Here is a 15,255-nt window from a genome sequence, read left to right as displayed (position 1 = left end):
ATCAGTTTGGCATTTTGGATGAACTCCTCCTTTGGAGCACCAGAGTCCTGCCTTTTGTGTGATGTCCCCCTCCTGACCCTCAAGATTAATAAATAAAATTTAAAAAATAACAGCAAAATTTATTGGAACAGTTTTGGTAGTGGATAGTTGCTTTTCCATGAAGGTGACTTGGATAATCTTACTCTGAAATGCTTGATCATCAAGTTCAGCGGTGTAGTGAAACTGTTTTGTGATAATTCAGTAGGTTTAACAAAGTCATAAATAACGCTGCAGCCCATTGAGCAGAAGTATAAAAATCAAGGAATTCACTGGTAATCTGGCCTTTGTCTCCTTCAAGTAAACTAAATCAGTGATTCCTTTCTTTAATGCTGTTTCTAATGATCATGTTAATAGCGTGATAAAATGAAGGCCTTTAAATTTGTTTTGTGTTACTGCTTATTCAACCTTTCCATATAATGGCTTGTATGTCAGCCTGAATAGGCTATGAGTGAAGAAGTATAGATTCTGGCTTGCTCTTTATTAACTGTGACATGTGATAGCTCAGGGCACTTGTGCTGCACAAAACTATTTTGAATTAACAAAATCTTCATTCTTTGTAAAATGGTTCCCGTGGCTGTTGCATTCACTGCAAAGCAGATAGCCTGAAAACAGACATATTTTAAAACAAGTGTTCTTTGTGCTGCAACCAGAGCTGGTAAAATGATTTGTTAAACAAAGTAAATGGTACTTTGAAAATAGATTGATTTTTGTATTTTTGGTGTTTCTTGTAAATGTTCTTCTGCTGGTGAATGTGAAAAGCCGTTCCTAAGCTGCTTGGGTTTTTGCAGGCCTTGAGAATTGACTCACGTTTTTGGTTTGATAGTCTTCAGTATGCAATTGGGAGAGAGTGTGCGGGAGAGTCGACCTCTCTGTGCCTCTGCTTAGTTGTGGGTACAGCCATTCTTGCCCAAGTCTTTATGTAAGTCTAATGGGTTTAGAGATTTGTTGGAAGAAAGTTACTGCACATCTGCAAAACGGGTGTTCGTTGCATTATTAGTGTCAGAGGATGGTGCTTTTGGCAATGTAGAGACTTTTTTTGTCTACATTTAATGTACTTGGCCCAGTTATGCCTCTAGGCCACAATTTCTCTACACCAGGCCATTGCCCCCGAACATTCATGCACACACTATGTTAACAATCAGTGCATCTTTCTAGAGCAGTTGGACCACCACCTCTTGACAGCAAGGGCCAGATCCTGTTTTTCTTCTTGGGGAGGGGGGTGGATATGAGTGCAGCCCTATTGCGCCCTGTCCCAGTCACTGAGACACAGTAGTCCAAAAGATGAGTAGTTGATCTGTTCCTCACTGCTTTTTGGGACTTTATCTGCAGGCTGAGATGAAGCTATGTTGCAAAGAGATGCGTTAGGAACTTTTTCAGGGACTTGAGCAGGGTGGAATAGGCATTTGTTGGGCATGTTACTGCCATTTCAGAAGCCTAGAACAGGACTCTACCCCAAATTTCATCTTACTTTGACTCCTGCCGTGTTGTCATTCCATAGAGCATGTAGCGGTAATATGTGCTGCTTGTGAATGGAAAAGCTTCAACAATCAAGAAAATGGCAAAGATTAAAGCATCAGGGGCTTGTCTCGGTGCTCGTGGAAGTCTGTAGGGACACTGTCAGTTTGATTCCCATGGGCTTTGGAACAGAGTCCATTTTGCAAGTGGAAATCTACAAGTTAAAAGTTTTAATTATGATTTTCTGACTTATTCAGGCCAGAGTTCTGGGCACTGCCTTTCTGTGTACCAGAATAGTGGATTTAATGCTTAAAGCAAAACAAAACGGGCATGTCAAAACATGCAAGCCCATGCACTTACTACTTTGTCCAAAAAATGAGCAAACTCAAGCTTGTTGCCACTTTCATAATGAGATGGGAGGCGAGGCAAGTTTTCTTCCCTTTTTTTGTTGGTCTATTTGTTTTTGTCTACTTTGTCCCATGCATGACTTTGGCAAAGTAACCCCTGTGCTCTACTGCTTGGTGAGATTGGTGGGGTTCTGCATGCTTCTTGGTGGCGGGTTGTGTGTGTGTTACCAAGGCAGACTTACGTTAACGCACACTAGACATAAGTCATGTGCAAAAGGGGTGAGGGTTGCTAAATGAACAAAGATTTTTGAATGTTCTGACTCTTGTGGATTTAAAATGTGAGCTTGATATTTGCAATGATTTTTGGAAATACTCCAATTAAGGTAAACGATGAACCCTGTTCCATATGCGACTTGGGCAAACCTGGCCCAGCTAAGTATCCTTTCAAGTGTCTTCTCCAAAATGTCTTTCCTCCATGGCTTCTGTGAAGTGAACATTAGTCACTTCCTTACAGACTATGTCCACATGTGAGAAACCACCTAGAATTGGGAGTCTTGGGAAAAAGGCACAGAGAAAAAAAGTGGATTTGAACCTGTAGAGCAAAGTGGCATAGGTCACAGCTGGGGCATTTTGGTAGCATGCGTACAGATGTGATGAAGCTTGCATTCCTGTAGGCTCTTTCTGTAGCTCACTTGAGGACTTTCAGGGCATGAATCCAGGGCCTCTTTCCCTTTCTCTTCATCACTAAATTTATTTTCTATGTGTGTTTTGTGAGGGAGAGTAGGGGGGAGGTTATTATTTTTTTTTATTATTATTATCCCTTCATGTGATACAAGTTGAAGGCAGCAGCTACTTCCTTGGAACAAAATTGTTTCGACTGAAGAATTCAGACGCGTGCGAAGAAAACAAATTTGCTCCGCTTCTAAATTGTGCCTAACTGTTGGAGACGCATCCGAGGAAAGCATGGTATTTATGGGCTCTTCCTTCCTGAGGGGATATGAGAAATCAAGTTAATTGACTAGCTTCATTTCTGAACCAGTTAAGGACTTGAAACTTCCCTAGCAGCGAAACCAGAAACACAGAGCCTTTCATCTCTAGGTTCCTGGTTCAAATCCTTGGGCCATTAGTGACTTAGTTATTTACTAACCAATGAATGTTCAGTGGCTTTATGCAACCTTTCTAATGGTTAGTCCCTTTCAGCCACAGTGCCCCAACGTGTCCCACCCCCACCTATCGGCATGTCTCACAGGGCCTGCATACCAATGTGTGCGCGCACACACACACACAAAAAGGGTTTTTGTTTTTTTTTTAGTAGGCAGCTTTATGGCCTGATGCATGGCATGCCGGGTTGTAGCATGAGTGAGGCTATGTCCATAAATTAAAAATAAGCATTTTGCTTATTGAAAACCAAGCTGTCTGTGGCCTTGGATTTCAGCTGATCATGTCATTTAAGGGCAGGCATATTTTTTTGTACATGGGTAGTTCCCCAGGCTCAATTTTTCAGTGCCTTATTATCGGATGTAATGGCATAGCTATATTTGCCAACAGGCTGTAAAACATTTGCTCCAGTGCAGCTTGGATGTGCAGGCTTGAAAGAAATAGGAAGAACTATAAAACTGAAAAGACCAGTCTAATGCACAGCAACTCTTCTACCAAGAATTAAAATAGCTTTGAAATTATCCCATAGGCTCTGCATAAAAGTCTATGGCACTTGATTCAGTCATTGGCTTCCTGATGTTTCTCTTAGTCTCTTAATAGAAATCTGGCAGGTGAGAGGGCTCTGAGCTCTGCCAAAAACTACCATACTCTTGTGCTATGGTGCAAAGTTGCAACAAGTTGGTTTATGGGAAAGAAATATATCTAGGTAGATATAGATAGAGCCTTAAAAATTAGCCGAACGCAGCACCTTGCTGTGTTTTATTCCATCTTCATGTAGCTTCTGCAGCTGAAGTACAACTTAATGCTGGTCTGCTGTTGTGCTATGCTTATCTTAAATCTCTTCTGTACAACATGACCGCTCTTCTGTGACATGGGAGAAAACGCAAACAGTCTTTGGGTAATGGTCAACTGCCTTTTTAAGAAAAAAAAAGGGAAATCTGTGTACAGGAGTGATGATGATTTTATACTGAATCCATGGTGGTTGTGCCTGTGGATACCGAGTTGCATCAAATATCTTTTTATAGACATTTCATAATCGCAAAATGTTGTTGGACCCTTTTGTCCATTGATAGCAAATAGGTAATTGGCCAAGAAAGCTTATGCCTGTTTGAATCAATTAGTTAAAGGGCCACTTTGTCTTCCCGCCTCCTGACTTTAGGCTAACATGGCTAACAACCGCCCTACTTGTCTGTGCAAGCGATGCTCTGCAACAAAACTAGGGAACTTCTTCTGCCTTTGAAGTGGTCCCAGAAGATGGTTACTGATTTCGTTGGAGCTGCAGTGGCGTTGCTCACTTGTACCTGCCCTGGCCTTAGTACCTGGGATCTCTTCATTGGTTTTGCATTAGTAGGAGAATTAAGCAACAAGGAACAAGTGTTCCAGAAGGTTTTTCCTGCACTTGCTTGGTGTCTGTAATTGGATTTTTAGCTCTCCTTCATGTTAAGCAGATGAGGTCATTTAACTTGCTGTTGTCTGACGGGTCTTGTTCCAGAACTTTGCTGTCTCCTTTAAGTCAGCAATCTGAAAACTAATAAAAACCTTTTCAAGTGGCTAAAACCCTGAAATCCTGTTTCCGGATGGCTTTTCCTCTCGGCCCTTAGTCTGGCAATCTGGGCATAACTAAATCTTCAACTCGAGCAAAGTCTTGCCATTTGTGGGGTTTTGTGGTTTATCGTTTGGTCCCATTAATTTTAAAGTGATACAGTATGTTAACCTTTCTTCAAAATCCCATGACATTTAGCTTTTTGAGCAACAAGAACTGCTATTGAGCTGGGGAAACTGACCCCAAAAGTATTTATTTGCAATTATAAGCTGTAAGTCCTAGGGCAATATTCTTAGAACAAATGCTTTCTCTCTTTTTTGTTTGTTTTAAGCTTCCTCTCATTGGATTAGTACGTTCCCTGAATCTTTAATCTGTTCAGTCCCTGCTCCTCAATAACGCACAGGCTTTTCTTTTAATAGTAATGTTTAAAAGCATTGTATCTTCTACAGAGGGTAACAGCCTGCTCTGACTGTTAATCCTGTACTGAAACCAAACCCACTATTGTTTCATCCTGGCTATTAGGGCAGTGATTGTTACAGCTACAACCTTGGCTGCGGGACCCCCAGTAGTCAGCATGACTAATTGCATGATTTAGATTGCATTAGCATGCAACTGTGGACTTAGGTTTCTGTCATGCATGGGGTCCTGTAATGTCTTTCAACCCCAAGCCATGTAACAATTCTTGTAGGCGACTATCAGTCTGTATGCAATATTCAGCAATTTTTGGCACCAAGTTTCTAATCAGACTTATGTGAACATGTGAAGTTGGAATTTGCTTAGAAGGCAGGTTTTTCTAAGGGAAAGCAAGAATTACCTGCCTGACACCCAATCCCATAACTAATCTCAAATTAGAGTTTTTAAATATGGAGCTGCTAGAATTCTTCAGGGAACTAATTAGGAAAAAGGAACTGTTGTAAATCTGTTTGGGGGCCTGCAAATATTGCGAGAGTCGTGCTTTCTTTCTTTAAACCGAGTTTGGGCACCCTTTAGTGTAAGTACTTTTTCAAGTCATTCAGACATCCCGACCATGTTAGCTGTTGGTCTTAACAAATCCAGTCTGTTGTAACTGGAAGAGTGAAATTGTCCGTTTCCACCCAATACTTCAAAACACTCTAATTCATTTTCTATGCCTAGTAAAAATAATGCAAGAGCAGGCATGGTTTTGTGTCCTCCAGTTGCTCAAAATACTACTGAATTATCTTGTTTTATTAGGCATGTAAAAGTGTGTGTGTGGGGGGGGGAACCAGGCAAAATTTTATCTTCTTGTAATAGTAGAGTCCCTTATTTTTGTCAGAATTGGAACATCTGTCTTGAAATCCATTAATCAGCATAGTGTGCTTCAGTCATTAGCTAATGGCCAGAGATGTGTGTTTATTTCTTGTCCATGTTGACCCTGAATCAGTCTCTCTTGTATTCTTTTTATATAAAAATGTGGCATGTAAACTTCAGCTAGGCCATTTCCAGATAAAATGTAGTGATTTTATTCTGCTGATTTAATAGACTTGGTTTAGCTTTCCACCAAGTTTCTTTGAGGTGACAGGCAGGAAATTCTCGGATGAGCATCGAACACCCCTTCATGTCTTTCATGGTAGTTGGTTCAAAGGAAATTTGGATTCAGGGTATTAATTGGTCTCTGCATTCTGCTTTCCCCCTTTATACACAAGCCTAAAGAGTGAAGTAGTCTCCAGGAGTCCAGATTTACCTATTGTGTAATGCAGCAATGTCAGCAGTGCCCAGTGAGCACGAGAGCTATTCTGAGGATATGGATGTATGCAACACATCTTGTGTGTTTCCCTCTGTACAGAACTGATTCAGAGAAGTTGTCTCCAGATCTGTCAAGCTCCTCTACCATCCCCAAGAGGAATTGTTAGCCTGGATATCTGTAAATCCTGCCAATTTGCTCTGAATCCAAAAGCAAGCCATACGTTGCACCACTGTCCCCAGTCAAAGACCAAAGCCTTTCCCCAAAGGCCCTTCTGTCCCATGATCTCCCAGTAGGACCTTTTTCTAAGTACGGTACAACCAAAGTGGAGTTGCCAGATACAGTACAAGCATCACTTTGCCTTGGATACCAGGTCCCTCTCCAGCGCTGTGCACCGAGTACCAGCAGCTCTGTGCTAAATGGATGCATTGGAGGAGGTACCTCCATAAAATTGGACGGAAAGGGTCCTAACCCCTCTCCTTAACCCTATAGAAAAAGGGGGTATAAAACTGTCACAAATGATCAACGTCTTAAACTTTTAACTCGCTGTATATTCAGAATGGTCACTTTAACCCCTCTCCATCCTTGGACCCTGACTACAACTCTCCTTTGTACTGGAAGTATATTTCAGGTAGAATTTACCCTTTACCCACCATAGTCCCAAGAGCGTGCAATTCGGGAAGTAAGAAATCCAGGTGTAACCTAACCAGGAAAGTCACCAATACAGAGCTGATCCCTTTGGCAATACTCAAGACTCTTATATAAAAGACTTTCTGGGCCTCAAAGTGAGAAATATCTACACCAGCCCCAATACAAAGCATTAGGGCAGTGTTTTGGTGAAGATCCATCTGCCCTTGTTCCAGACAACGACTTTGTCCCTAATTCCATGTGTGCAGAGTCCTGGGGTAAAAAGTTTTAGATGAAATGGGCTGATTAAAGAGATGCAGCTTTCTCCAGCAATAGTTTATGCTGAAGGACAGGGACATGTTTGGGGTATCTTTCCAGAATGCATTCACTAGGCTACCTAAGAACGCGTTTCTTCGGCAGCTCCAGCACGAGGGGCCATGATTGAAGTACATTGCGTACTACAGTAATGGCTGAAGGGACATGAGGACATCTGAGCATGGCAGACTTGGGAAAATTAAGCCTAGAAGGGCAGTAGCTGGTGCTGGTTGGCTTCATTCCTCCCACACCACTGGGTGCATAAGGCAGATGTGGAAGTACATAAACCTGGAAGCCTAGAATAGGACTAGGCAACCATGTACTTTTGTTCAGCGCATGCCCCTGACCGTGAAGACTGCATGCAACTTGTAGCACTTCTTGTGCAGTTTCTGCCCTTTTTACTCTGGACTTAAAATTTGTAACCTTACTGCTAAAGAAAAATACCATTGTTTAGTAGTATGACTGGAACGAAAGATGAATAGCAGACTGGCCTTGAGCTAACTGTCAATCCTGACTTTGATAGCCCATCACTTAAAAGATCCTTTTATGTTTATGAAAAAGCATGACGTCAAAGCGGGGGGAAAAATCATACCAATATTTAGGGCTAAACTTGCTTCCAAGAAGAGTCCCTTGTGTGAACTGTTTGTTTCTCTACATGCGTAACTAATTAGCTTAGGTTATTATAAGTGGATGGTCGTAGTAAAGTTTCTTGTGCTGTACTGGGGTAGCCTGTTTATGATGCTTCTGTGTGTGAGTCTTTGAGCTGGAATAGCAAAAAATAAAAGATAATCAGTTCCTTAGCTAAGCTGGGAACATAAAAATAGTATGCTGGAAATGCTTGAGTATAATCATTATCAGGTGAGTTACTTTGTTATCCGCTTTAAGAATATTTGCCGCATATGCGAAGTTGTTTTATCAGCATACCATGTCATATTTTACCTGGTCTGGGTAGTTTTTAACTGTTTGAAATGGTTCATGAGCTCCTCTGTAGGGTATTGCATTTCAGTGTGGCATAAAGACAGTAGCATTCAATGTTAGGTAAACTTTGTGTTCAGAAGTGGTGAGAATTTGCCTTTTTAAAAATATTGATTTTCCTCGATTGTCTGCTTTTTACGGTTGGTGTGGATTTATTTTTCACTTTTCCACAAAAAAACCCATAGTATTAATAAAGCAGGTTTAAATAGAAAATATACTGCTAACAAACACGATTAATGCATGCATTGAATTTTTAAAAATTTATTAAGCCCTTAAAGATTTTTTTTTTTTCTTTGTGTCCGCCACTTACAATTAGTATTTTAACCAGGCTTCATGCCTTAACAAGGTCATTTTAGTTGCACACAAATTAGACCAGGAGTCTCTATGGTTTGAATGTTTTGTCTGCAAAAGAAAACTTTAATAATTTACTTAATTTTGTACAATGCTCATCTTTTCCAGGGATTAAAACATGTTAACATGTTTAACTCTAGGATTCATTGGATTATGTACCACAGGAGAGCAACCATAAGTAGTATGGTTTTGAAAGTAAAACTAACGCTTTCAGAAACAAGCAGGTTATGAGACCTGTCACAGCCTTACAAACTGCAATTACTCGAATGTAAGCCAAAAAAAAAAAAAATCTGGTCGGTCTTCAGCTATTATAAGGTAGTGAAACTTCAGCACAGCTGCACAGACTTATACCCGTCAAGGAATTCACTGTGAATAGTATCTGGCACCATGTGCATGTGGAATAAACCATGCAACGACTTCGGAAAGCAATAAATGGTTGCTTTTTTATTTTTATTTTTTTTTTACTATGTGTTTGTAGGTGCAGACTCACCTTGAAAACCCAACCAAGTACCACATTCAGCAAGCCCAGCGGCAGCAGGTGAAGCAGTACCTTTCTACCACTCTTGCAAATAAACATGCCAACCAAGCTCTGAGCTTGCCCTGCCCAAATCAGCCTGGTGATCATGTCATGCCATCTGGAACAGGAAGCAGCGCACCCAACAGTCCAATGGCTATGCTCACGCTTAACTCCAACTGTGAAAAAGAGGTAACGTAGCCTATTATGATAGTAATTGTTTCCCTCTTACGAAAGCTGAGATTCACTCTTGATCTTTATTTTCTATTCTGAAGTCCTGGCTTGAATCCATAGTTGCCAGTAATGTGCATATAGTTTTATATAAAATATTTGGGGTGGAAAAAAATCTGTGTCCTAGTTGTGTTTCTCTGAGCTACTTTTAGTCTGCTTACACGTCTTAAAGGCTTTTCTGTGCTTGGTCAGCACAAAAAGGAGCGGGTAATTGACCTTTGGAGAGTACAAAGCCATTTTTGTATGCTGTAACTTTCTGGAATAATGTTTTCGTGGCTCATTCATAGTATAAAAAGCAAAGCAGAATAAATGAAAAAAATCAGAAACCGCAAACCATTGTGAGGATTTTTTGCAGGAAAATAAAGTTAAGTAGATCTGTCACTTGAGAGTAGGACTCCCAAGTGACACTTTTTTTGATAAATTTTTAAAATATTGCTGGTTGCCATTTTGGTTGCAGACCCAATTCATACACATTCAGAATTTCACTTGTATGCCCCTTGCAGCTCTCAGGACCATGAGTTCACATGCGCAGCCCGCAGTTCCCTTGACTGGGGAGTGCTGATGGCAACGCTTATGATTGGATAGTCTCATATCTGCATCCAGGGTGTGTGCACACATGTAAATGTTGGTGTGCCAAAGGCCAATGTATCAACATTTATTCTGTTCTCCTCCTTTTTAGGATGGAAAAAAAAAAATGTAATGGCCATGTCTTTTCAGACTTGACTTCAGTTCTAGGGTTATTTTTATGCTAGCCAGAAAAGCCGAGCTGTTCGTAGCTGTTTGTTCTTTCTTTTGCTCTGTACTGTTTCAGTGCTTCAAAATAAAGGGAACTTAAATAGACCTGTCCCATAATCAGCATCTCACCCAAACTCTGCTTTTCCTTTAGGGATTTAGAGCTTCACATTGCTGTGTCATCAGGGATGTGTGTGCATGGCACTGGCTCACTTGCGCTCTCTTCTGACAGAGAGGTTGTGCTATCAACTCAAGTCCATGCTTTGCTTTTTTTTTTCCTTTTTATTTTTACAGGGATTATATAAATTTGAAGAGCAAAGCAGGTTAGAGAGTGAGTGCCCGGCTCTGAACACGCACTCACGAACATCATGCATGCAGGTACTGGATGACACAGGACTTGGGAGCACGAGACCCTTTATAAAGAGATGCTCTGATTCTTTGGGATCATTCAAAAATGCAAATTTGCCCCATAATTCATTGAAATGTAAAAGTAAAAGAATTACAGTACAGAAACCAAATCTTCCACTTGGTAATTTCTCATAGCAGCACCTGAGAGAGTTTAATCCTTGTTCCAGTTTTAGTAAAAGAACCAAAATGTTTTAACCCGGCTCTGCAACAAATTCTTGGTTCCTGAAGAAGTCCTAGGAAGATTATTTGTTAGACGGCTCCAAAATATCGTTTGCTTCATAGGACGTCAGAGGAAAGGAGACCTGTTTTGTTTCAGCTATGGCTTCCCTCTTATGTAGCATGTCCTAGTCTAATGAATGATGCTCATTTAAAATATGACATCCATACAACTGGAAAGGGTATAACGAGAAAAGTTTTTAATATTTCCTTAGGAGAGGAGGCTGCTGCTTGAGGGCTGAGGAGCTGATTTGATATTTTCATCAACAATATGTCTTAGAGTTGCTAATGTGTCTCTTTATGGCATTTGTCTTTGATCTTCTACTCCTTCAATTCATGCCATCATGTGTGAGTCTCCCATAGGAAATGCTGTATAGAAATGTCAGGGGAGTGAACCAGTTAGATGCTGGTAGAGATGGAGGTAACCAGTACAATTCTTGGCAGCAGTGATGGGAAAGGAAGTGAGGCACAGTTTTATAGGATAAAAGGGGAAAGGAAAGGTGACAGCAAGTCAGAGGGAAGAGATGGAAGAGGACCCAGTCTGAAAGTTCAGAGAAGCCCCCAAACCTTTCATAAAGTTATGTATCCTTGTTTGCTGTGCAGAAATTAGTCTTGAATGCCGTATGTGCTTGACTAGACTTGCACGACCGTGCTCTGCAGTGCATGAGCCATCACTTTGCATTGTTGTTATTGACGTGGTGCTTTGATACAATTCAGCTTGTGGGAATGTCAGCTATACAGCTGCAATTTAAACCTCATCTTGCCCAGGTGCCCTAGGAACAAAATGGCAAGCAAGAACAAGCTCTCTGAAGTGGCTACAGGGGATTACTCTGAACAGCACAGAGGAGCGAAGCTGTCCAGTGTCTGGAGAACTGTGGCTTAGGTCCATAAAAGTATTTGGTGTTGGCAGTGACACGTGGTTGTGCACGTCCAGTATTTAGGTGCCATGGATTCTCAAAATCTTTGCTCAGCTGCCATGCAACTCAAAGGTGCCTAAACTTGCTAGCGCCTCTGATTTGAGAGCAGTCTCTCAGCTAAAGTTCCTGCAGAGCCCTAGTTGGTGAATATTTTCAGACTTTGCTCACTAGATGAGGCCTGCTGCTAAATGGTGGTACAGGTGCCCTCTGTTAACCAATATGGTAGTAACTAGAGCACTCATTTGGGATATGGGAGAGCCAAGTTGGGGAATGTGAGCCCACATGCTCCAACTTCCCAGAGGGCCACCTTAACCACCAGGCTACAAGGTACTTTGGGTGGGTTGCCTGCAGTTCTCTTTTTCTTAGAACAGCCTTTTATTGGGTGGAGAGTGAGTGGATGCTATATTTTAGTAGGACACTTGCCTGCAAGTTGCAGTCCCCACTCCAATAAATATTTAAGCATGTTGTAAAAAATGAAGTGGTTAGCAGCTGAGCTGAGAGAGATGCTTCCTTTCAGCCTGGAGTTAGATGCCTGGACCCCTGGAAGGAAGAAGGCTTAAGCCTTGCTCCTCTCCCTGGCATTTCTTACTGGCTTGCTAAGGGTACCTAATGCTCTGCATTCATTGCATAGGGAGCCTCAGCACCCAACTGAGGGTTGCTGGTTTCACCAGCTGATAACGCACCTGAAAGTTAGGGCATTGCACGTTGTAAACCCTTCTGCAGATCAGACACTGATTCCGGCGCACCTTCTCAGCCACATTGCTGTGGCACAGCTGCCTTGCACTTCAAAGCCACCACCTTTTGCATGCGTTGAATTGAGTGGATGTAGCACGCGGGGAGCAAAAGTTGCATGCTGCCAGATGCTGACTCCTGCTGATTTGGGAGTGGTGCTGATTGCGAGTGCAGGCAGTCATGGCTGCTCCCGGGTGGGGGAAGTGGTGACTAGTGTCCAGGGACTGGAATAGATAGTCCCCGGCACACGAGCAGAGACCCACATCCTTGGCAAAAGGCTGAGGGACACCAGGGCAGTGCAGGGCATGCTTTTGTAGAATGCAACCTGGGGTTTGCTTAAAAACAGCAAAATGACACAAACTTCTCTTTCATTTTTGTCTGTCCAGATGGATGATGTTATTGACGATATAATTAGTTTGGAATCGAGTTACAATGAAGAAATCCTTGGCCTGATGGATCCGGCCCTGCAAATGGCGAATACGGTACTATAGCCCTTCCTCTTCATTTTCCAGTTGTACAGATTGCCAGTCTAGCTCTATTAAATTCAGGAACAAGGCTTGCTTGTAGGGGTTATAAGATGATGGTGATGCTTGGTTGATTCAGTTACTCACTGGGTGAAAAGAAGGAAGATGATTCTTTTGCAGTGGTAACGAGATATAATAGGTAACCGCTGCTAATGTTTTACATTGCATTGTATGCAGCTAATCCAGAGACCAGCTTGTAAATGCAGCTGAGACCATGGAAGCATCCTCCTCGTATCATACTGCTCACAAGGCATAAGGGAACTGGAGAGCTGGGCATCCTGCTTCAAAGGACTGAATTTGGTGACTTGGTCTGCTACATGCTCTGAATTTGGGACAGACCTAGATAATATTCTCCCTCTTCCCCCTTGGGTTATCATTATTCTATTGTTTGCCAGTCTCATCCAGGTTGAGAGGCTTCTTTGCAGCTAGTAGCCTGCTTCCTGAATTACGGTACCTGAGGTCTGCAGAGTGGGCCTATTTTGGAGATTGGCTTTGCACTGCACAATAGAGGAGTGCTCCGAGGTCTCAGCCACTCAAAACTTAAGTGTATTCTTTGCTTTGTGCACGGGAAGTAGCTCCACTGAATTCAATGCTCAGACTTGAGTAAATGCACAAATCTGCAGAATCTGGGGCCATAAGGAGTTTATAAAAATAGCTGAATGTTAAGATAAAGGCTTACAAAGTGTCACAACAGCAGTAATCGGAACTTACTCAGCACCACCGAGTTAAAGATGTGAGCGAGCTTATAACTGCTTTCTCAGTAAACTCAGTATGAAAAATTAAAAAGGTGTGGGTAGCACTGTTCAGCATGATACAAGAGTGTTAAGGAATTGTCTTGATAAATCTTGTTGGAATATTACCCTGGTGTGTCTGTACAAATCTATTTTGCTTTTACACACCTACGTAAATGAGTACGAATAATTTAATGGATTAGTCATTAAGAAACCCGATGCTAAAAAATACATGGAAATCTTTTCTCTGCCACCACTGCCTTTGGGGTTTTTTTTATTTTTTGTTTTTTGTTTTTTTTAAATGTTGGAACAGGAACTAGGTATGTAGAATGCTTCCCTATGCAGTAGATATTAGGTCAAGTGGAAAAAATGTACATGGTCTAAACAGGTCTGTCTTATGCAAGTCTAATTTACCAATAACTCCATGCTTGAATGCTCATGGAAGAGTTTGGGGCTCCCTCTAGTGGTTGCATCTTGACTTTTGGGATTCCCTTTTTGGTGGTGGTGGGAAAACATAATCAGTTTTTCTTGCAACAAACAGGATCAGAACATGTCAGGGTTGTAGTAATTAAATGTTCCAACATCCCAATATTCTTTTATAGTTTAGAGACCACGTTTCCTAGGCTATTTTTTCTTCCCCTTTTTTTCCACCAAGTTTTACATGTTCTGTATAGTTTCCTTTCCACGGGATCAGGCCTTCTGAGAGAGACCTGCAGAATTGTCTCAGTGTAGGCAATTGTCTCTGGAAGGCTCAGACCGAGCGAAAACATTTATTCTTCATTCTTTGTACATCTCTAGGCTTGAGGGACTTTCCCTATTGTAAGGTGGAGAAAAGAACAGATTTTTTTAGCTGATGTTGGCTTTGTGCTTCTGTATGAAGTCTGTCATATGGATCATGGGAAATGATCTTCTATTTCTTTCTTTGTTGTTTTTTCTGTTTCAGTTACCTGTATCTGGCAATTTGATTGACCTGTATGGTAACCATACAAGTTTGCCTCCTCCAGGGCTAAACATCAGCAACTCTTGTCCTGCTAATCTTCCCAATATAAAAAGGGAGCTGACAGGTAAATAACACTTGAAAGAATAATGTCAAGGCTTTGTTTTATTAAGATGACTTTTAAAAATAGGTTAGAAAAAAGGAAATGTACAGATGCCTTACTCTTTAGTTTGCCCTGCACTTCAATAAGCCTGTTTAGCTTACAGAATACAGCATGCAACGTGTGGTCTTTACACAGAGCAAAATGATTCAATTGTCAGGCCTGTAATCAGCTTCTACTGTGATAGACAAGGACATTATTCTAACCAGGGTTGCCAACCCAAGAATTTTTTTTACTGGCAACAATTGTTTTTTTACTAACTGTTTTACCTCATGTAAATGTGACTGTCTTCTGCCAGGCCCTGAATGACAACAAGGCCAGATTCAAATTTAAGGATTGAATATCAACTTTTAATATAGTTTTACTTTGCCTGCAGCATTGGCTTTACACTCCCCTACTCATTCCCAACTGCACCCTGTACCTGTGCTGCTTTTCCCAGCCTTACCCCTGCCAGCCCTACTCTCCCCATCCTGTCAGGGTCTTCAGCTCAGGCTTCTTGGTTATTTTAAAGAATAGTTCTGTTTTGTTTTGTTTTGTTTTTATGGACAGGCGTTTCTAGCTCTGGCACCCACCTCTTCCTCCTCCCTTTTTTGATGGACTGTCTGTAAATTTATGGAGAGTTATCAGGAAAATTTATGGAT

General features: G+C 41.5%; 1 protein-coding gene across 14 annotated transcripts in view; it reads left to right on the top strand.

Annotated features, from left to right (window-relative positions):
* MITF (melanocyte inducing transcription factor) overlaps positions 1–15,255 on the top strand; it is a 125,776-nt gene that overhangs the window by 97,727 nt on the left and 12,794 nt on the right. For 8 of the 14 annotated variants that reach the window (XM_090021838.1, XM_090021837.1, XM_090021833.1 and 5 more), the window contains 4 exons: positions 8,991–9,218; positions 10,284–10,367; positions 12,649–12,744; positions 14,461–14,581. In XM_090021838.1, the coding sequence (XP_089877964.1) occupies positions 8,991–9,218; positions 10,284–10,367; positions 12,649–12,744; positions 14,461–14,581 (529 nt within the window). Of the gene's footprint in view, positions 1–7,924; positions 8,045–8,990; positions 9,219–10,283; positions 10,368–12,648; positions 12,745–14,460; positions 14,582–15,255 lie in introns of those variants that run through there. The other 6 variants (XM_090021841.1, XM_090021836.1, XM_090021834.1 and 3 more) reach the window with 3 other exon arrangements.

This window comes from Crocodylus siamensis, chromosome 11 (assembly GCF_052110815.1).
Source record: "Crocodylus siamensis isolate JL-2025a chromosome 11, ASM5211081v1, whole genome shotgun sequence".
NCBI classification, from domain to species: Eukaryota; Metazoa; Chordata; order Crocodylia; family Crocodylidae; genus Crocodylus; species Crocodylus siamensis.
Note: the sequence above shows the minus strand (reverse complement) of the source record. Positions and strands in the feature narration are given on the sequence as shown.